Source organism: Actinia tenebrosa, unplaced genomic scaffold, assembly GCF_029948245.1.
Source record: "Actinia tenebrosa isolate PJP-AT-01 unplaced genomic scaffold, QUT_ActTen_1.0 PGA_scaffold2__45_contigs__length_23673736, whole genome shotgun sequence".
Classification (NCBI taxonomy): domain Eukaryota; kingdom Metazoa; phylum Cnidaria; class Anthozoa; order Actiniaria; family Actiniidae; genus Actinia; species Actinia tenebrosa.
This window is the reverse complement of record NW_028292579.1, coordinates 4333266-4356414: the sequence shown is the minus strand read 5'-3', so window position 1 is coordinate 4356414 and position 23149 is coordinate 4333266. Positions and strand designations below refer to the sequence as shown.

At 34.4% G+C, this 23149-nt stretch overlaps 1 protein-coding gene and 1 long non-coding RNA gene across 2 annotated transcripts in view; one reads left to right on the top strand and one right to left on the bottom strand.

Annotated features, from left to right (window-relative positions):
• Window positions 1-1036: 1036 nt before the first annotated feature.
• The window catches only part of LOC148909035 (uncharacterized), a 51557-nt gene continuing 29444 nt past the window's right edge, over window positions 1037-23149 (bottom strand). The window contains exons 4-5 of the long non-coding RNA XR_016120486.1: window positions 8422-8510; window positions 1037-1223 (exon numbers count right to left, since the gene is read on the bottom strand). This is a non-coding gene — a long non-coding RNA (uncharacterized LOC148909035). The remainder of the gene's footprint in view (window positions 1224-8421; window positions 8511-23149) is intronic.
• Window positions 6573-14207, top strand: LOC116289809 (uncharacterized). Its single transcript, XM_089034301.1, has 2 exons — window positions 6573-6787; window positions 13763-14207. The coding sequence occupies exons 1-2, from the start codon at window positions 6662-6664 to the stop codon at window positions 13961-13963; spliced, it is 327 nt and encodes a 108-aa protein (XP_088890427.1). The 5' UTR covers window positions 6573-6661; the 3' UTR covers window positions 13964-14207.

Sequence of the window (23149 nt, the reverse complement as noted above, 5' to 3'; positions counted from 1 at the left end):
AGTGGCGGTTAGTATCATGAGGTTAATTGGTATTCAAGTCGAGAATCTTTTAACTGAGAGATTGCTTAAGAAGCCCTTGAATTTGAAGATAAAGCTATACAAAATTTGAAAAGGCAACTTTAAGTTGAAAAGAGATAGCACTTCTGTTGTTATTGCAAAGACAATTGGTGACGTTACTCGCGTTTTGCGCAACATAAGAGAAAGGAGAAAAGACCTGCAAGATTGGAAATCGTGAAAAAAGAAGATAACATAAAGAAATAAATTAAAAGAGAAAACAAGAGAAATAGAACGGGACAAATAAATTTCTGAAAAGAAAGACGAAAGATATTACAGAAAAAAGTTGTTTTAGAGGGGGGATTAGGAGGAGAAAAATAAGGAATAGAATAAGGAAATGTATGTTAAAGAAAAAATAAGAAAATTAAAACAAAAAAGAATTAAAGGGGCACACAAAATGGTAAAAAAAAGAGCAGTGAAAGAATGAAAGAGAGACGAAATAAAGCGCTAAAAAGGAGTGGAATAGAAAGGAGAAGAAAGGAGGAGAGAAAGAAGAAAAGAAGTATATTTTAAATAAAGAAAAAAGCTAAAATGAACGAGAAAAATATAATGAAAAGATAAAAAATAATGAGGAGAGACGAAAGAAAGTGCGAAAAATCTTTTAAAAAATGAGACAGAAATAGCCATAAAAACAATACCATCAAAAGGAAAAGAGAAAAAGAGAAATATAAAGAAATAAACGAAATAGAAAAGAAAGAATATGGGAGTAAAAAAAACCATTTTGACGCAGGTGACTGATCATCAAGCCTATATTTTGACAAGCTTAAATGTCCTGCTTTTATCTATTGCACTGAGTCAACAGAATTAACAGCATCCGATGCGCCAACAAACAGTCCATCGATCTATACTATTTTATATAGCGCAATTAAAGAGATGCTTAAGGCGATACGCTTCGCATATATCGTCTGACGCAGTGCTTTGTATGGTGTTTCTAATGAATTTAATATCCTATTATTTACATAAACGAAAATGTTTTCTGGTGTTAAACATGCAATAGCACACCTTTTTTGTTGAATTTCCCTCTGCTTTATATGGTGATGCCTAATGTGCCACCTTGCACGAAGTAGATAGGTGAAGGAAAGTGAAGAGATACGGCTTTAGCATTGGACAAGTGAGAGCCTCTTAAATGGACTCGCCATTAAATGAAGACTTTTCCTTGAGAAAAAACCCTGGAAATACAGAAGGGAACCAACAAACAACGATCTAACACAAAGGTTTCAAGTAAAATAAGCATTAATTTCAAAATTTTACGTAACTGTTTAAATAAAAAACATATAAACACATTAATGAGATAAAGATATGAATGAGGAAGTGAAAGATGGGAAGAGATGATTATAAAGACAGGAGAAGAAAAGTTGCGCAATGTTGTTAACGCCGAATCAATAATTGTACATGTATATGTCCACCTCACTAACCAAGTATCAAGTATCCTATACTAATGCAAGGCATTCAATGAAAGGAATCATGAAATGAAAGAAATGAGGAGATGAATGGGGGAGTGAAGGATGGGAAAAGATGGTTATAAAGACAGGAGAAGAAAAGTTGCGCAATGTTGTTAACGCCGGATTAATGATTGTACATGTACATGTCCACCTCACTGATCGATCATCGAATATCCTATACAAATGCAATACTACTGAATGTAAGGCGTTTATCGAAAGGAATGAATGAGATGAATTGAGATGAAAACATGAATGGGTAAGTGAAAGATGGGAAGCGGTAGATATAGAGACAGAAGAGGAAAAGTCGCGTAAGGTTGTAGACGCCGCATCAATATCGAACTCGCTAACCAAGTATCAAATATCCTATACTAATGCAATGAGTTTAATGGAAGGAAGCCATAGATAGCTTCCTTATTACTAAAGCTACATTAACCTACCATTAGTTTTTCAATTAAACTTACTTAAACTATCAATGAACGAAAAAGTTAAAAACAAAGGATTAACGATTGTCAGACCTGCTAATAACATTGAATTGAGGGGGGAAATGGTATTTAGTAAATCATGTCCTCTTCTAAGTACATAATCATATAGTTAGATTCCAAATCGATCTGTGAGCTATCGGTGCCCTGACTTTGATCAGCCCAGACTGGATGTTTCAGAGTATCCACGATAAAAATTAATGTAAGGCCGCGATTATCCTAGGATATTAAACCCTTATACTCTTTCGTAGCTTACGCCGAAAACGTCCATGTGGAAAAACGAGTCGAGAAACGAGAGATCCCCTTAGAAGTTCAAAGCAGGTCATCACGAAACTCGTTGACCAGTGGCTTATGGTAGCTTTCATGGCCGCCATCTTGGCTGAATTGAATAAAAATACTTTTCATTTTTGCATTTTGTTATATCAACGAACATTATCACTGTTGGAAAAGTTTACACATGTTATAAGTAACGTTGTGATGATTCGCATTTTTAGCATCAGATCTTAAGATAGAATCTCCTATCATTCTGTAATGTTACGAAATCGGTTTTCATCGTTTTCTTTCTTTTTTTTCCGTTGAAGTAAACTTCTATTCTTAATACAGCTATTTTTTTTTTTTGTATGAAGTATTTAAATAAACTAAACGTTGGAATTGACTTATTTTTCCTACAGTTCCAAAATATATTTTTCTCCAGAATTAAGGAGTACTGAAACATTTTTAACTTTTGAACTCCTAAATTGCTCATCGCGCAATGCCAATGGACGGTTATGGCCGCGTACCAGAAATTTTCTTCTTCTCATTAGAAATCCTCTCAGATTTATAAGAGAAAAATTTTATTATAATCGAGGAAAAAAATCGCCTGCGAATTCAGTCTCAGATATATTCTATATGAACGACATCATAATGACTGGCTGGAAAAGACTACGTGTTTGTGCCACCATTCTTTACACACTACTCTGTGTTCCACAACATTCGACGGAGAGGAAACATTCAAGATCCGAGAGGGAAACGTGGTTGGAATTTCGACATGTTTGACAGATGTCATAGTTGAAATTCACGTAAACACTCAACCATCTCAAAATAAAGCTATTCTAAACACACGTATTTGGTAAATCGATCGTACAGTATTTGCTAGAAATAGCTACAATTAAGAAGGTTTGATGATATTATGACATTATTTAGAATACTGATCATAAGAGATTCAACCATTTAAACTATCAATAATAAGGTTCTTTATTATATAATTATTCCAAGCTATTTCTCTTAGTAGTTTAATTCAGAATTTTGTTGTTGAAGCGTTTTGAAAGGATATTTTTTGGATGAAATGAGGGATGCGCGCGGCTTAAATAAAATATAGAAACGATTAGCAGCTTTTGCGATTGAAAGCATGAAGAAGAGGAAGAGGAATAGTAAGAAGAAAGAGACAAAGAAGCGGAAGATGAAGACGAAGAATTAGAAGAAGAAGAGAAGAAAAGATAAAAGAAGAAGAAAGAAGAATAAGAAATGAAGTAAAAAGAAGGAAGAGAATAAGAGAGAAGAAGATAAGACATTAAGCAGCAAGAGAAGAACAAGATAAACGCACTATGAACGAAAAAAGCAGAGATAAGCTACATGAAGATCTGCATAAGAGTAGAAAGAAGAAGAAGAAGAAGAAGAAGAAGAACAAGAAGAGCAAGAAGAACAAGAAGAACAAGAAGAAGTAATTAACTGTTGGTAATAGGTCTTCTTTTGGATAAAAGAGAAGAAGAAAGTAAAGGAGAAGGAGTGCTTTCTGTAACTTTCTTATATATTCATATTTCTCGTTAATACATTCCAGAGTGCACATAAAGTTGAAGTTAAAGTTGAAGACTGAAGTACTAATCATGAAAGCCTGGAAAGTAGACATAGAACGCAATACTGACGCAATAATACTGACCAACAAAATGCCTTGCTTACCCTTTGGCTATATACCTACATATATTATTAACTAGCCTACCTAAACTAATATCCCTAATCAATAAAAAAATTCTAATCTCGACTATAGTTGCTTGCAGTAGAAAGAAAGAATACTGAGTTAATAAGTTTAACTTGACCTTTCTGGACGCAAACTGGCGCTCTTAAAGTTGGTTACGAAAAACAAATCTTAAGTCAATAGCGGTAATTCTTGCTTGCGGGCAGTATTTTAATATGGCTTAATATCAAGTAATCATTCAATAATCTGATGGTATCTTTTACAAATTAAGCTAAAAGCATAAGTACATAAAGAAGGAGGAAAGCAAAAACGCCTGATTAGGACAAAAACCTTTTTCCTTTCGAGTAAAAATAAATTTAAAAGTCAAAGAGAACAGATAAAAGAATGGAGAGGTCGTGAAAACCTATCGATATGGTGTTGAGGTGTATGCGATTTCTTTGCTTACCAAAAGCGATGAGTTCCGCATTTGTTTCCAAATCATTAAACAATTCATTATTACTAAAGTATCCCCCCCCCCCCCCCCACAACGGGGGCAACAAAAAAAAAAAAGGCTCCATTTCCGGTTCTTGACAAGCTATCTCTACTTAAATCTTGTTCCTCATGGTGTCCTACGTCAAGCTACAAATCCAGTGTTCATTCTTTGTTCCCCTAACCCTTTAATGGCTTTTCTGGGCCCTGTCTAGGAGGTTAACGCTGAACACTTCCTATCAAACTTTTTGAAATAATCTTTTCTTACAGGAAAAAAATCGAAGTTGGAGAGGTCGTTTCAGAATATAATCGCCTAAAGCTTGTTGAGAAAAAAACAACAAAAAAACGAGGTGGCACGCATGCGCAAGAAAGGCAGGTAGAAGGGTCGATGCAATTATAGGATGAAGATAGGGTATACTAGGTAGAAAATGTTGGACAATCATTCATCAGTCGCTTTGGATAAAAGGCAATCAACGCCAAAATAACAAACGTTTAGATATTTCACACAATATTTTAAAGTGATATTGCTGAATGGAAATATTAACAATTTATTAAATTTACCCTAACGGAACCGGCTTGTGACTATGTATAATATTCTATGAATGAGTATATATAAATATACGTAGAGATAACTAGCTAAGAACTAGTGTGAGCTGCGTCTGTGTTTCTAATGAAACTGAGTAATGATAATAAGGTACATTATACACCGTGAAAAGATGAAAAACCTTACTGACGTTTCGTAGGCTTTTACTCCGACGAAAGACTTTTCACGGTGTATAATTTACCTTTTTATCATTACTGTATAAATATACGTATATATTTTCAAATTTAAATTTACAAACGGAATCGGCTTGTGAATATGTACTGATATTCGATGACCATATGTATATATTTTCAGGTATACTATACTACCTTTAAAAACAAACTCTGGTGTAATCAAATTAGTTCAGTGCACGAATAACTCGCAGATCGAATTGAAACTGAAATTTTTATGTTTTGCTGAGGGAGGAAAACCAGGAGAAGCTAATGCACAATTTTCAGCGTTTTCGCCATGAATTTGAGAAGAATTAATATCTTTAAGCTGTCATTTGAAAATAAAGAGGCTGTTTAATTACTAAAATTGAAAAAAAAAAAACGTGAACAAAGCTGAAAGAATAGACAAATTAATATTATTATTGCAATTTAAGAGCGTTCTAAAACCTACTTACGATGCCTTAGAGTCTCTTTTTTTTATTTATCCGGCATTATATTTACATAATAATTCGTCAAATTGTTAAGATATTATTAGCAGCTCGTGGAGCAAGCACTTCTAAAGGAACCAGCTGGATACAAAAAACAACATTGAGTATTATCAATAGACTACTATTTTGAAATCAATGGATTGTTGTGGAGTTAAGTGCATATATAGGTAAACAGTGTTTATTGGTTGGCTCAGCTCTTGACTGATGGTATGAATGTTTTAGGAAAGGAAAGAAAACATTTTGGAAATTATTACTAATTAAAAACGTGCGTTCGTACCAGACCTGTTCACGCATTCAACGATTCATCAGCAACAAATAAGCTTATATGAAAAACTTTCCTATTGAGAATCTCGACGTCTTAAAGGAACTTCAAAACCGCTAATTTTGACGGCGTGACTAAGAGTATTCCGAGGAATGTAATAACGAGAATTTCATTTCTCTTTCGTACGGACTAGCGGTAGCATCATATTTCATTCCTCCTTTTTTCCTTTAGTTTCGAAAGTGGAGCGGACTGAGTGGCTTCCGGTTAACGAACAAAATTTTTAATTTGGTATGATCTAAAACTTTCTTGTTCATGCTAATAAACGGATGTAATATTGGCTTCAATATTTTATTCATTAATTAATATAAATCGTTTATTTTTAAAAGTAGTACGTAATATAAAAAAAACATTGCATTTGTTGAAGATTACTCCGATCCTGTGTGCTCAAGAAGCAGATAACGATGTCCCTTCTCCCTACCCCACCCTGGACAGGAAAGATTCTCTAGGTCCCCCATTTGTCTTATAGCACTTCCGTGTTCAGTGTTTCAGCAATTTCGGCAATCATGGAAATCTTTTTTGTAAACAGAAATTAAAGTATTGGTAAACCGCCAATCAAAATACCTCATGACGTCAGCAGCTAGTGGACGCTTTGCGGCTATATAAAGGTTTGGTCTAACCACCACTTACCACCACAGACAAGAAGGACAGAACGAAGGAGGCCTGAGGACAGACACCTTAACGGAAGAACAAAAGCTTAAGAGAAAATGAAGAGTGAAGTAGCATTTTTGTTAGTTGTCTGTCTAGTTCTTGTCAACTTTTCTTTGTCAGAAGCATTTTCATGCAATAACCACAACTGTCCCATGAAACTCCATGATCAAGGCTATAAAAAGGTAAACTACACACTGATATTCATAATTTAGCAAGCTATGAGTCGGTAAGCGTTTATGACGTTTTTCAAATATATTATCTTAGTAGACAGTATTGCACTAACAAGATAGTAGAAGTAGGCTGAAACTTTGTATTCCAATAGACTTCTTAAACTTAATAATTTACGTTGGAAACTGATTTAAACGTATAACTGAAAGAGCAAGTGCTTAATAACGAATTAACAATTCATACATTTGAGGATATTTGTGTAACCGACCGTTAATTCAGTTTTTCTGCGAAGTTTACATTTACATATTACAGGGCAGATAGGATCGCGAATGTAAAATAAAGAAATTTATGGAACGAAGGAAAGACAGAGAATGGGAAAAGAATGAAATATGTAATAGAGAACGAGCGAAAGATATACTATGTATAAGCTGAAGGTTGGACTAACAATAAATTTATGCAACACTATCATCAATACGCACTTTTGTGTCATTCAAATAGGTTTTTTTATAGTTAAGAATGAAAACCCTGACTAGGAAAAAAGATAATAAAACGAAAAGAAAGAAAGAAAGCTAGAAAGAAAAAAAGTTAGTATTCGGAAAAAGAAAGAAAGAAAGAAAGAAAGAAAGAAAGAAAGAAAGAAAGAAAGAAAGAAAGAAAGAAAGAAAGAAAGAAAGAAAGAAAGAAGAAAGAAAAAAGAAAGAAAGAAAGAAAGAAGAAGAAAAAAGCCAATGAATGAAAGAAAGAAAACTAAAAGTTTGCGCACAGATTATAAACTCAAACATAGCGTTGGCCTACATTCAATCAAGATTATTTATTAATACCCGCCTGTAATACTACACCCGGTGCTCTTGCATATTGTTTATACATCTCTTTTTGATTACCGGATACCAAGGGAATGAGTGAACAGAATATTCATTGGTATTATAGTAATCAAGGAACACTAAGGAAGGCCTATTGTTTCGTTCCTTTTCTTATCTCAACCTCGAGTGGTTGTTGCTGATTTAAGGTTCGTCCACTTTCTAGAACATAAAACGAACTTGTCCTGTTAAGATTAACGTGGCTAATTTTCATAATTAGTTAAGGCGTCGACGCCGTTAAAGAATGGTGGAAAATGTCTGTTCAATTTTAATTTTACCGAATCGGAGTATTATGACCGCGGGCTACAACGTTTGTGGTTTTGATTTGGCTTTCTCACAGTATGTTCAGTGAAAAAAAAAATTAAGGTAGTTTTTTCAAAAGAATTTTGTTCGAAGAAAGACTCATTCAAAAATATTAGAAGAAGCTTTTTATTCCTTTGTTTGTGGAACTTAAAATAAGCTTGAATTTAGATTTTGGGCTCATTCTGTAAATATTACGAAGCAGATTCTTTTGTGAGCTAAGTATAGAATGATTGTCGTTAACTTTATGCAATATTTGGTTTTTGTGCAGTATAAAGACTAACGGTACTCAGATATTCCTTTTACGCGAGTCAGTATGTAAGCTATAGAAAAGTCTGCATGTCATCAGTGTCAAGGGAGTCCGTTTTAAAAGCAGACGGTCAATCAAAGTACAGTCAACCCGGTGATTATATTATGACATGTAGTTCTTAATTATGTCCATTCATTTTATGAGAGATTCAAGTTCATTTCAGTAATTGCCATTAAATTACCTTTACGCTTTCCTTCTTACGGCAGACGCGCAGCTCAGGATGAGTTGATCATAGATGTTGAGACCGCAGTCTTGTTCGCAGCCATCGTACTAGTAAAATAAGAAAAAAAGATCAGTGTTAGTCTTTAAATATGTTATCGAACAGTACGTTATTGAAATGGACCTCCCTTGACACTATACTGCCACGATAAGCTACTAAAATCATTTTAGTACAAATCTATTAAGAATATGTACTAATCTTCGATAGCAAAGCGTTTTCAGTGAGCAGACAGGAGTTTAAGCCGCTTTAAACTTTGTTAAGCTTTCTGCCGGATGTGTCTTTTGGAAACCTCTCGGAATAGAGCTCTTTTTGAATTTCTTATTAATCCCCATAAAATAATCATTTGGGATCTATTTTATGAGATTACAGTTTGTTTTAAAATGCGTATTCTTAAACTATGGTGATCGCGTAGTATATACTATACAATATAATATAAAACGTTTCTTACTTTCTTTGTAAACCGATATATGAAAAGTAGTTAATGAACAGCAAAAAGATTTAAAATAAAGAATCCAGGCTATGAAATCTTCGAATGTAAAAAAAAAAAAAATCATGACTACTAAGTTAGTGGTTTGTGTTTCCGTCCGCACTAACAAAGGAAACCGAACAATAGTTTAAATTTTATAAAAAACACCAAGAGGATTTCCTTCGGGATTTCAGGTACATATTCTAAATATTATCATAATGCTTGGACGTCGGTAATGAGTGACACTGTCGAGAGATTTGCCGTCAACTATAATGTTGTTTTACTTCAAAAAATACTTGAAATAAAATCTATAAATGATATTATCAAGTTTATTGTATTAAGAATTATATGACTTCATTCTAAAAATTAATTGATTTTGTACAAAAATGTATGACAACTTAAGTTGGCTACTACTCAATGATTACTGTTCAATATTTTTCTCAAAAAAAGATCTTTAAGAAATCTAATGTAGCTTGTTTTATTGGCAATTCAATTTTTTAACTTAGAAAATAGCTTTAAAATTATTGAAAAATTATGTTTTTGAAACATAATATACATTCAGTGTATTAGGAATTGCCTCATTAATCCTATATTTCGTGCGAAAAATGGAAAGAAATTAAGTTCTGTACTTAATTATATACATCTCTGAAGTTCTCTTATTCTCTTCTACAAAAAGAATAAAAGACAAAAGAAATAATTGAAGAAAAAACAAGAGAATTAAAGAAAGAAGAAAAAAGAAAAGCAAAAGAAAAAAAAAAGAAAAGAAGAAAAAAAAAAAAAACAACTAAAATTGAAACGAATACATTATGAGCCTTCCATTAAATTAAGGTAACAAATTAATATGAGATGGATTTTGGAAGGCAATCGAAAATTTTTTTTTCCTAATTCACAAATTTCTCATGAAATTGTGTTTAGAAATATTTAAGATGGATTGCACTTTAATGATTCTCATTAAGCTTCCAAATATTTTAACAATTCCTTGTTTGTTACGGATCTAAAGTGGGTTTCAAGCGGCACAAACACATGTGCATGAAGGATAATTCATGTTTTGAGTTCAGTACAATTTACAGCACGTGGCTCTATCACAATGTTATCTTCCCTATCTATGCATTAAAAATCTCAATTTACTCGTGGCTGTCAAGACGCGAGCGGAAGAGCATCTCATTGGAATATAAGCACAAGAACGTAAAACTCATTTAACCTTAAAAAGACGTTGTTTATTTAGTCATAGTTGTGTTTTACTAGCCTCAGGAATAAGGACCAGGTACTTGTTACTCTTGAAAACGTCGCTCCAAGTTCATTATCCTTGAATCTATGTGTATACAGCTGGAGCATGTCGTTTAATAGAAACTAAAAAATCTAAGGAAGTGATCAAACTACAAGTTTAGAATAAAGATAAATTAACTTAGCCGTCATCGCCAAATGAGGCAATACCTTAAATGGTTTTATTGAGCTATTTTTAGTGTTTCTTTTGCTATAGAAAAATATCGAGCTATTTGTAGTGTTTCCTTTGCTAGTCGAAAAATATCAAGCATGGCACAGAATCGCACAGTGTCTGCTCGGGACTTTAATTTGAGAGTTCATTTTGATTCAGTGATTCTGGATTTTTTTTTTTTTCAATTAAAATGTTTCACGTTTATTAAATTTGTGATGAATCAGACAAGTGCCTTGTACGGTTTCATCGGTTTATTCATTTATTTAGTTTTCATAAGGCCAATATTGCAATATATAGATCCTTCATTCATATCCATTCATTCTACCATTGTCTGCGTTGAAAGTATACATCCTTCATTCATACAGTTCACTATCTTCGGTAAACATCGACGCGCCAAAAATAAAGCACCTGGATTTCAGACTGCATTCGTGTAGGTTTGTCAAACCTCAGTTCAACACAATGCCTTCTTTGTCGTTGTTTTTAAGGTTTAATTGACTTTAAAACGGTTTGTTGGGCTAGGATTCCCTGGTTGTGTTATTGCTTCAACCACCTTCCTTCTTTTGTCTCCTTGATGAGCACAGCGGTAGAAATGAAATTCGGTCAGACACCGACAACTAACCCGCCCAGGCATTACAATCAAAGGTTATTGTAATTTCTATTGAATTTAAAGAATGAAATAATGCAGTCAAATGAAGGAGTGGTTTGTGTTAATAAATTTATAGGGATTTTTTTGGTCGTCACTTATACGCGACCATCCGACATGAAGGTTTTACTTGATGTACGCGCAACGTTCCTCAAATCAACAGTATATTTGGCATGTTATATTTTTACTACGATCCATTTGTTTCGAATTCATGTACGTAGTTAGTTGTATTTGTTACTCTAATCGGAAAGACGAAATTACAGTAAGATTGTGCGCAATTAGTTTACAATTTGTTCCACGTCGATTAGTCTAACGCTGCTGCCGGGATCTTGTTAGAGTCATAGCTCTCCCGGTTGCTTAAAATCAAGAAACTTAGGAATAAAATAAAAAAAATAAAAAAATAAAAAAAACCAGTAGCAAATGTGTGTTCGTTTTAAGAAAACTGAATGCGTGTAATGGTTAGTGCACTGGGAGTGTTTTTTTATCACGAATAAATGCCACTGGAGCAGGTTCGAGCAAGTAAATACAATCACTCTCCACTGACCATCAGTTCGAATTCGTCCGGTAATCTGATTATTTTCCTGAGCTGGGCAGCTAGCGATACCGATAGGTGTTGGAGCTGATCGATTGATTGGCTTCTAACTTTAGCTTTTTAATTTGTAGATTCTGTATTCAAGGTATTAGGAGCGGATTTGGTTCCCTATAATTAGACACTATAATAATTTTTTAAATTGAAAACTACGTTTATTCAAGTGAAAATGTATACTATTATGTATAACAAAAATATCGTAAAACACAAACTAGGAAAAAATATTTATGTGGTAGCTAAAGCATTCTCAAAAAAAACAAAAATAAATTAGAATCATACAATACAAGACACTCTTTGAACACCAAAATATGACGCACTGTTTTGAACTGTAACAAGGAAATAGCGTATGCGTCGTACTACGAGTAAGCAAAACAGAAAAAAAAAAACAATAGTGGAAAAAACAAAATTTGTATGATAGATAAAATATTTGAATGATTAAGGAAATTAATTTAAAAACATTTATTAGTGAATAAAAACACGTTGTATGATATCAATAGTATTTTTAATTTTGAATAGGGATTACAGGGAATTACTAAGAAAAGAGACATGTATGATTACGAAAACATTATCAAGCAGATTACAAAAAAATTCGGAGAAAACGTGAGATATTAGGAGAGTTTTCTAACGCGATGTGGAGAAAACACACAAGCTAAAAACAAGTCAGAAGGATAAATATACTTTAACATATTGCGCCAAAACAAGGATAAAAATACACCAAACATGTAATATATGTACTATAACTATAACAAGGAAAACATATTGACGAAGACCAAGACTAATATATATACCAGCGTACAAAAACAAAAACTTTTAAGCTTAACGAAAAATGTCAAATAAGTTAACGAACATAATAAGAACAAATAGTATCTACTATAAAATCTATTGTAGAGTCACCCCCCTGAAGTCATTCTCGATCCGCCACTGTTTCCAAATTCCTAAACAAATTTAAGTGGAATTGAAGTTCTGCCTAAACTATTGAGGAAACTTCTTGAAAATCACTTAAGCAAATGGGTTCTAGATAGGCCCTCGATCTAATTGACATCGACTTAGCAAACCGTAAGTCATAAATCAACAGACAGGTATAAGGTAGCTATTTGACTAATGACTGTTATTTCGCCGCCATTTTGGATGGCCAACGTAAGATCGTATGATCACGAAATTCAACTTTCTTTCTGATAGCGGATATCAAATAAGGGCCATTGAAATAGACCTCTTTAGTTTGGCTATAATGTTTTCCCATTTCAGCCCACGAGTCATTCTCTAGAAAATACGATTTTTCGTTTGATTTGTATCTATATTTATGTGTCTCTTGAGAATGACAAGTGGTCTGCAATGGGAAAACATTACGCTCAAGCTAAAGAGGTCTTTTGGGGCAGTTAATGCGTTCTCAACCCGACCACTTAACTTTTTGGACCACCGATTTGTTTTCTTTTTCGCTTTGCTCGTCAACTTGATAACTATTTTCAAATTGTGACTCCGAGTTTTCCAATCTGTGAGTTAGCCATGTCCCTACATTGATAAGCCCAGAGTTTGTTTCAGGATATCGATATGTGAGTTAGCCATGCCCTGACTTTGATTAGCCCAAAGGTTGCTTCAGGATTCAAACTGTAAGCTAGCTATGCCCTGACTTAGATCAGCCCTAGAGGTGGTTTAAAGGTACTCGATAAATTTGTAGCTTAGTCAAACATGCAATCACCATCTTTGCGGAGCTTCCGCATCATAACACTCCGCAAAAATTTTATTAAATAGAGTGGCAACTGATTATAAAAAAATTCGCGATAACAAATATTTGTATAAGATATCGGCAAGACCATGGAACCATTATCTCTACACACCATGCTATTAAATTACATACCTAGCAATGTCGTATGCCGCATGTAGATGTACACGTCTATCTCGTCAGTAATAGAGTACAAATTTGTTATATTCGTTTAGTCTCTCTTTGTGTTAATTCATAAAGTTAGGTTGTTTCATATTCTTGGTATTCCCTAATTCCTAAATCAGATGTGAATGGCAAAGAAAAAAGGAAGGGAAAAAATGAAGGAAAGAAAGACGAGAGGGACAAAACGAAGAAGAATGGATAAGGTCGCCATATTTTCTTTGAGGCTGGCTCATGTATCATTTTAAGCGAAACGCACGTTAACTTTATCTTTATCATTATTAATACAGCGAAGAGGAAACGAGGGAAAGAGGACATTCGATCGCCTAGTTCCATGCAACGATGGTAAGGGCCTTTGCTTTGAGAGTGGCCCGTATGATGGCGCAGCGAAGGAAGACCAGAGGGCTAACAACATTATACGCAGAATTAACGCTATCAGGAATTCACGTCAACGTAGCCTAGCAACCGACCTTAACATGAGTAGTGACTAGTTTTAATGAAAAGAAGTTTTAATCAGATATAAAGAGATTTTTGTAAAAGTCACAAAATATTAGTTTTTATAAAAAGTAAATGAAATAAAGGCTACTTTACCATAATGTAAATATACCCGAAGCGTCTGTAACGATAAGACTGCAAGCATGTTGTAACCATAAGCCTTTACAAGTTGTATTATTTTTGAATCTTAACCCACTAAAAAATTGCTATTAAAATTGCTATTTAAGTTCGTCTTCAAAATGTCTCTGGTCTTTTATAGTTTCTAAATGGCTGTAAATGGAGGAACTGGTTTGGGCCGAGGGAAGATAATTTTGAAGGTCATATTTTTTGGAAAATATTAAGTGATGAATGAGTAAATGGTATTTGATGGATAAAGAGGAGCTTTGCGATGTTAAACGAAATCAATTGAAAAAGAGATAAGAGAGAAGGAAAAAATAGTGTACCACTCACGTACATTAATGACTCATCCAAAATTTCAAATTTGTTCATTGTTAATAAAAAACTGAGAAGAAGAAGAAGCATTGGAAGAGGGGGAGAGAAAAGGAAGAGGAGGAAGAGGAGGAGGAGGAGGAGGAGGAGGAGGAAGAGGAGAAGGAAAAGAAGGAGGAGGAGGAGGAAGAGAAGAAGGTAAATAAAAATGATCATATTAAAAATTCTTTAATCTTCAATCATGTTAATCTATATACCGATTGTAGAGAAATATTGACCTCCTTTGCAATATCTACTACTTTTTGTTTTGAAAAAAGTAGATGGCCAACGCTTTCCATCTCAAACTAATAACTTTGCAAAATACCATTTTTCGGACTTCTATCGATATCCACTTTGTGGGACGTCATTCATTACAATTAATTGATTAAGAAGTGACAATTTCTAGAATTTCTTAGTCTATTACTTATACTTGATGCATAAAATCCTTTGAAATTGTTTCCCATTTCTGTTTATTAGAGAGAAAAAACATTTACAGACAATCATGGTCATGAATGTTGAGAAACTTTTAGCTTTAATTATATTTTCATGTAAAACATGAAAAATTCCCTTTAAAATGACCCCCTCCCCCTTAAACAATGTTGTTTCGAGGGAGACAGGGCTGCTTTACCTACTGGGACCAACATTGTTCTGGGGGAGAGGGGGTACGGACAATAAAATTTTTTAATAAGGGAAACTCTACTATTTCATAAAAAGATATAACTAGCTAAAAACTAGTGTGAGCTGCGTCGGTGTTTCTAATGAAACAGTAATGATGAAAAGGTAAATTATACACCGTGAAAAGATGAAAAAACTTACTGACGTTTCGGACGCTAGTCCTTCGTCGGATTTTTCATCATGATTGGATGAAAAATTCTCAACTATATTTTTGTCCAAGATTGTCTTAGATCTGTCTATGGTAGAAATCATCAATTCTTGCCATGAATCGCGAAATACATATTCAATAACTCATTTTTCTTGTTTTACACATCCCTTTCGTATGATAATAAGGAAAAATAATTGCAATAGAAAACCTTCACAATGCAATATATAAGTTGTTAAATTTTGTTATCCCGACTGCTGTATATTTCATGTAGATTCAGTTGAAGTCACAAAGGATGTCATTTTTCTTTTAAATGGCGGCGGCTGATCGTTAACCATATACTTAAGACTGTTTAATTAAATGTGAAGATTTTCAAGAAGCACGAATCCAAAGAATAATCACTCTCAGAACCATCCGATGAAGAAAGCAATGAATTTACCGAGGACCCAATGAGGTCCATACTGATCAAATAACATGCAGCCAACCTAACTAGCAGATGTTTCCATCAAGGCCAGAATGTATATGATACTGTAATTTCTAAATATATTTTTATAAAATATATATAATATTTATAATATTTACGATTTTCTTGGTTAGTATGTTGTTTTTGTCAGTAATTATAACAAAAATTCGGATTTCTCTTTCGTATAATGATTTAAATTCACATTGAGTTGTCTTTCCATCCGTTGTGTATATTTTCTGGGTCTGACAGGCTTTTTGTCTTTTCTTTACTTTTTAGAGCCTTTATACTGAAAGTTATTTATCTATATACCGATTCTAGACAAAAATATTGACGCCCTTTGCAATATCTACTAATTTGTTGGCTTTTTTTGAAAAAAGCAGATGGCGAACGCTTTCCATCTCCAACTAATAACTTTGCAAAATACAATTTTTCGGACTTCTATCGATATCCACTTCGTGGGACGTCATTCATTACAATTAATTGATTAAGAAGTGACAATTTCTAGAATTTCTTAGTCTATTACTTCTACTTGATGCATAAATTCCTTTGAAATCGTTTCCCATTTCTGTTAATTACAAAAAACGTTTACAAACAATCATGGTCAAAAATGTTGAGAAACTTTTAGCATTAATGATATTTTCATGTAAAACATGAAAAATTCCCCTTAAAACGACCCCTCACTCCCTAAACAATGTTGTTTCGAGGGATACAGGGCTGCTTTACCTACTGGGACCAACATTGTTCTGGGGGAGAGGGGGTACGGATAATAAAAATTTTCAATAAGGGAAATTCTACTACTTCATGATTGGATGAAAACTTCTCAACTATTTTTGCCCAAGATTGTTGATCAACTAAAATTACTAAAAGCAATTCATACATCAGTACCATTATTGAGTACTTATATGTAAGGATTTCAATCGAGGATGTGAAAAAGCCTTTCCAAGGTTTAAAATCAATATATGGTAATTATTTTAATAACTTCTTTATAAACAGCCAAATAACTATATTGGAATGATCTAGAGGTTCTTTGGCGTTTATTTGCGCAAAATGCAATTAGTTTTGCGCAAATTCGCGCTTTGAACCATCTTTTGCCGGCTTACATCTGAATAAAGCACTTTAGTTGACTTTTCCTCCAACAGTCCAAGAATTAATTTAATGTTCCTGTCAATCGCCGAATTCTCTCATTTTTGGCACCACCCCGTGATATCTTTCAATAATATGATCAATATAATATGAAATCTTAAAGAATTAGTTATTGAGACCATATCAGCAATATAAGTGCTTGGTCGTTATGTATTGTCGCCACCAGTCATAAGAGGCTTGTCTTGAATGCTCATTACAAGGAACTTCTCGTGGTTCTTTGACATAAAGTAAAACAATCAGGTAAGGAAAAAGACCAATCTATTCATGGTATATAGATGTACCCTCATAAATTATTATTGGAATAAAGAGCCACTAGATGGCAAGATTTATTAACACTACTAATCTACTGCCGAGCTATACTTATCATATAAAAATTCCTTTTTTTTCTTTTTGCGCATTGTTGCTTGTTCAAGGTAAGCAAAACGAAAAGAGATAACGGTATTTTTAAAAATCCACTTTGTCCGAAAGTCTTTATGCCAGTTTCATGTTTTTTACTTCCTCTACGGAGCAGGATACTTAAACTCAAATTTATCTCGAATCCTCCTTTTATGCGGTGATTGAACATTTACTTAGTCCAACAACATTCTTATGTCTTAATCTACTCATGCTACACGATCTAGAGCCGCAGGTCCTTGTGCACTCGCCTCTCATCTCTGGGATCTAGACTTTTCTCCTTCCTCTGAAACTCAACGGAAAAATTCCAATTCGATCTCACGGTGCCCTGACTTAGATCAGGCCAAAAGGTTGTTTCAGGGTTCCATCTGTGAGTTAGCCGTGCCCTGACTTAGATCAGCTCACAGGTTGTTTCAAGGTTCGATCTGTGAGTTAGCCGTGCCATGACTTTCATTAGCCCAAAGGTTTTTTCAGGGTTTGATAAAATTGAAGGCTTTTTTCTTCTAAATATGTGTTAAGCTCCAAGATGAATTTGCTAGTCCTTCTTCAGTTTTCTTACTTAAGATGAAGAAAAGTCAAGATAAAACTAGGTATTTACTAGCGTATACACTTATTTCAACAAAGTTAGTCACCTGAAAAGCTACAAAACTGAGACCGACAAGGATTATGGATAGATACATTTTACATGTTTCAACCGCTTGATAACTGTTGATGGACTTGAGATCTTCTACAAGTTACAAGTTAACCTTCTCTGAGCATCCTCAACTGCTGCAGTTTGTGTCAAAAGCTTTATGACTTGTTAGATATAAAACATTTCCCCATGATTCTCAGCGATTACAGCTTTCTAGGTTTTTGGTGACTAACTTTATTGAAATAAGCATATTCTAATCGGAAAAAAAAAAGAAAGAGACCCTGGCGATTGATTTAAGTGCCCCATGGGGAAAGTTTTAACCTGAATTATTTTATTGACGTCTTACGATCGAGATTTCATCAAAAGAATTCTGAAAGTGTACGACGATATTGACCCTTGTTCTTTTTGTGAAAATAAAAAGATAAATAAAAAGAAGAAGAAGAAGAAGAAAAAAATTGGTAGAGTATTCAGTTTGTTACACATCTCGGAACAAAACAATGATTGATATGTAATTAAATATAAGTATGCAGTTCACCTAAGAGAGTATGGCAGACAAAGGTGATCTTTAATATAAAAAGTTTTTTAATCTTTAAGGTCGATGGTTAATGTTTCTTGGGATTCGAAATTGAAAGAACAAAGAATTACTCTTTTTTATGCACAAAAGCCATCATCGGCCTAATAATGTGATAAAAGCCAATCATTAGGAGATCATTGATCAGGTAGGATCTGGAGATACTGAGTCAAGAGGAGTCAAGTAGATTGTATTGATGATACGTTGTCATGTCATGGCATCTTAAGTAAGTCCCATGAAGTGAAAGAGATAATCAAGAGACGAAAATATTTATTCAATCATAGGCCATTAGAAAAAGAGATGAAACGATTTGTCATAAGAACTGGCAGTTGAAAGATGCATTCGAAATTTCGAAAAGCACCTGCCACGAAGCTGACAGACGACACGGCGGCGAAGGTACTCGTGTACTCCCATTGGCTTGAATAAGTACTCCTGTATCTCACTACTGCGCGCTGCTTCGTCGAATACTGTTGCGACATTATTAAAAGATTCATTTGCAAATAAAATTTTATTTTACTCTAGGATAAATCTTGCCATCGAAGCTATTCTACACATGCGCAAACGTTTTCGGCTATTTTCGATTCTCCCTCAATCTCGTACCCAGAGCCTGCGTTTCTTCTGGCCTGCGGCGAAAAACGAGGGCTCTGGCATAATCCATTTTTTGAGACCAGGATTTCTTGGACTTATGGACGGTATAAGAGCGCATACGTTAAAAGACTTGTCAAAAATAAAAAAGTATGTTCCCGATTTCTAATTTCTATTTTGATCGGAAGTAAGCACAGAACTCTGTTTGAAAGCATGATTTTCCTCGATTATATTTTTAGATATAATAAAACTTCTGGAAAATTGCGCATGCGCCAAAAATGGATTATGCTAGAGCCCTCGTTCTTCGCCGCAAGACAGAAGAAACGCAGGCTCTGGGTACGAGATTGATTCTCCCTATGAAGTTTAATTTACCCAAGGTGTTGATGATTAATCAGAACAACATTTTCTCTAGGTTGTTTGTGTTCAAATAAGTCAATGAGACTTACCATTATGAAATACCGGTCATGTGGTCGTTCGTACAACTCGCGTTAAAAAAACATTTAATGGGACTTATAATTAGCATTCACCCTCGGGGTCTGACCACAAGATAAAAAAAAACTAAATGGGACTTGGACAAACGGCCGGTAAATAGAGGATGGTCGGATGATAAGCGACCGTTTAATAGAGGTTCTACTTAGATCTCTCACACAAACTCCTATTTTTAGATAACACTTTCAGTATCTCATCTTCAATGCAGTCTAAAGAGAGAATGTATTTTTCGTCAAATCATTATTAGGAAAGTTTTAAGGTAATGAGGGTGGGCAGGATCTCTTAACCAAGCAACATATCCTCAAGTATCATTTTATAGATTATCTTCTTACCGAGTTTGACATTTTGAAATTTGATCCAGATGAAAAAAGGAAGCGTGCATGTTGACGAATATCAGTCTTGGTTTTATTCATTTCCTATAGATGAATTTATGACTGCGGCTCTTGTCTAGTACAAGACGTTCCTTCATACTGACAGGCACTGCATGGCGTCACAAAAATCCTAACGACGCTCTCTGTCGGAAACAATTTAATACATGACATCCTTGGCTTCCTGTAAAAAGTCAATCATTGTACATATCCTCTTTTTGTTATACCAGATTCCAAGCTGCAGTATGTATATTAATGCTTCCAACTGATCTTTTTATCTCGGCCGAGATACTAAGAGTTTTGCGAAAGGGAAAACAAAATGGCGGGCGATGAAAAACACATTTCCAGTTGGTCCTATCACTTGCTATCTGATAATAGAACTAGAATTGTCAGTCGGCCAGTTTGTACTTTTAATTGGTGTGGGATCGGCTGGTTTTTGACGACAAAACAAAAGTATTTCGATTGTCGGTAAAAATAGGTGTACAGTTTGTCTGAGATGACTATTCAGGAGGTCTTGTCAGATTTTTATTGCTGCACTATAATCAAAAATCCATTACCTTTGTAAACCCGACTAGAACTCATGTCATCCGCCAAGCCTATTTGACTTTGCATAAGAAGGCTTTAAATTTTCCAGAATTTTGATATTGAACGAAAACTCTTCATTGTATAGTAAAATGTAAGATTCCACCCCTACCCCCCTAGAAAGCTCGCTTTATGACAGTTATCCGATAGCGGCGTTCATGAGGAAAATATTGATAAATGTGCAAGAGGAAGACTCATTGACCGCAATCAAATAAATAAATAAATATAAAACCTTAGGGGAAAAATAAGAAAATAATGAGGTCTTTATGATGGTCACTGAATTGAAGAAGATGTGCGTAATATGTACAAAAACAAAGCAAAAAAAAAATCAAAAAAACAAACAAACAAACAAAACAAAAACAAACAAAAAAAAAAACAAAACAAAAAAATCAATGCTATTGGGACATCAGTGATCTATCTGGAATTGTTCTTTAATGATTTGCAATGGACACAAAAATGAGTCTTTCGGGCTTCATAATTTGGTCGAGTAAACTATGCCTAAGTAATGTGCAAATTATGCGTTCTAAAAAACATAAAATTTATTTTGCTTGCATTGCTGTGTGACAATGTGGGTGAATTACTTAAGAGCAAGGCACCAGAATGATAGCCCCCATAAATAAAATTGGAATTTTGACGTCCGATTTTGAAATCGTACAGATCCACGCTCTTTGCTGCTATGGCCTACGACTGGCAAATATATTAACTTTAAAATTGGCCGGCTATGTCATCCTTTGTCTTATAAGAAATCCGATTGCCAGTTTAATAAGACACAAAATTATCATAAGCAAAATTGCCAAGATTAATAATCTTACTTGTAGTTGTTAAGGATAAAAGATTCATCGAGACTCAGCTGTTTCAACAACATCGTGATCATCTCGCCAACGTTTGCAGCAATCCATATTCGCGTTTGCTTACTGATAACACAGAGACCCTTTGGTCACTATTAATGGCTTTAGAGTATTATAGCGTAGATAATTTAGTTTAACGGTATTTAGGGTAATATAGGAACCTATATCTATTTAATTCCTTTAAGAACCTCAAGTCAGAATCAGTTCCGTATATAACGTCCATAAAAACGGGCACCGTGCATGAGTCATGCATGCTATACTACTCACATAGTATATACAAATAGATTCGTAAATATCTGAAAAGCTCTCAGTCAAAGACAAAATATACGGAAGAAAAAAATAAGAAAGATTACAGAGAAGAGAGTACTAAGATTATATTTAATAGTCTTACTCAATTCTTCGTACGTTCGTTCGTTCGGTTTATTCTTTCTTTTTTTCATTATAACTTACAGTCGATCCCAAAAACGTTGTCCAAGTGAAAAGAGGTTTATAGGACAATAAATGTCACGTGTCTCATTAAATATTCAGTTTTACGCGCGTGGATTTTTTAAATTAGCATACTGATGCAAAAGTAAATTACAGTATTGAAAACTGAATCTGAAAGATGCCGCGGGCTTTCTCGGATGATTTAAGGTGGAGAATGGTATACCAACATTTGTTTTATGCAAAAACATACCAGGAGATAGCCGCTAATCTGTTTGTAAGTCCTGAAACGGTCAAACGGACGTATGGTAAGAAGGTATGGTACGTGCAGATTGGTTTGCTCATTACTCATTCTTGCAGAACGTCCTCTAAGTCTGGTAAGGCTTTCACTAGCTCAGAACTTAGCTCTGAAACGGTCTCTAACACTGGAAAATTGGGTAAACTTCTTACAACGTAGCTAGACTTCTTCTTGGAGTCCAAAACCCGAACTTCTAAAGTCGAAAGAACTTGTTTTGAATTACCCGCCGTCGACATTTTCTGCCACACATGTGATGCAGCACGTTCAGATTCCTATTTCCACACGCGCGTAAAACTGAATATTTAATGAGACACGTGACATTTATTGTCCTATAAACCTCTTTTCACTTGGACAACGTTTTTGGGATCGACTGTATAAATTGTTTTCAAATCAACTATTTAATAAATATTTTAGCTAATGATTTGAGTTAACAGCTAGAAAACTAGTGGCCCTCCGATCTCGTTCCTCTCAAACTATATGAATATGGCCAATATATTTACGTCAGATTAAGGGTATTTAACTATTAAGACAATACCAAGGTACAAGCAAATATACAGTTATACAGAAAAAACGAGAAGATCAACAATTGAACCATTCAAACAAAAAAAGGCCGGTCTTGGCTGCTCTTCCTGTGAATATTCTTAGCAGGAAGTCTTCAGAGACATAACTGGGTAATCCGATTTGACTGTTTGTTATCGGTGCCTTTGGTCAGAGCTTACTTTTATTAAACATGGACACTTCGTTAAAATGAATCGGATAGGCGAGGGTCGTTTGAAAATACATTAAAGAGGAATTAAAGAGAAAAAAGGCTACAAGATAATGATAATTTTTTGATTTTTATTGCCGCCATGTTGGCTGAATGTAAAGCTGCGGATACGCGCTGCAATTTTTTCTCGCGCTGGCAATGCAATCTCAATTTTTCCGTTGCATTGCCAGCGCGAGACACAATTTCAGCGTAAATCATGCCCCGCGACTTTGAAGGCAACGATGTCTCGCAAAAATTGTTGCAGAAAATAAAAAAGTTTCTTCTCTTGGACAGCATAAGTTAAAGCCTTTTCTGTATGGTGACTCTCACACGTTTAAAGGCTAGAAAACTTGAT

Bases quoted from the DNA above. Each gene is read 5' to 3' on its own strand.
- LOC116289809 (XM_089034301.1), top strand. From the start codon at position 6,662: ATGAAGAGTGAAGTAGCATTTTTGTTAGTTGTCTGTCTAGTTCTTGTC. The intron at 6,788-13,762 runs GTAAACTACACA...TTATTAATACAG, and splicing joins ATGATCAAGGCTATAAAAAG to CGAAGAGGAAACGAGGGAAA.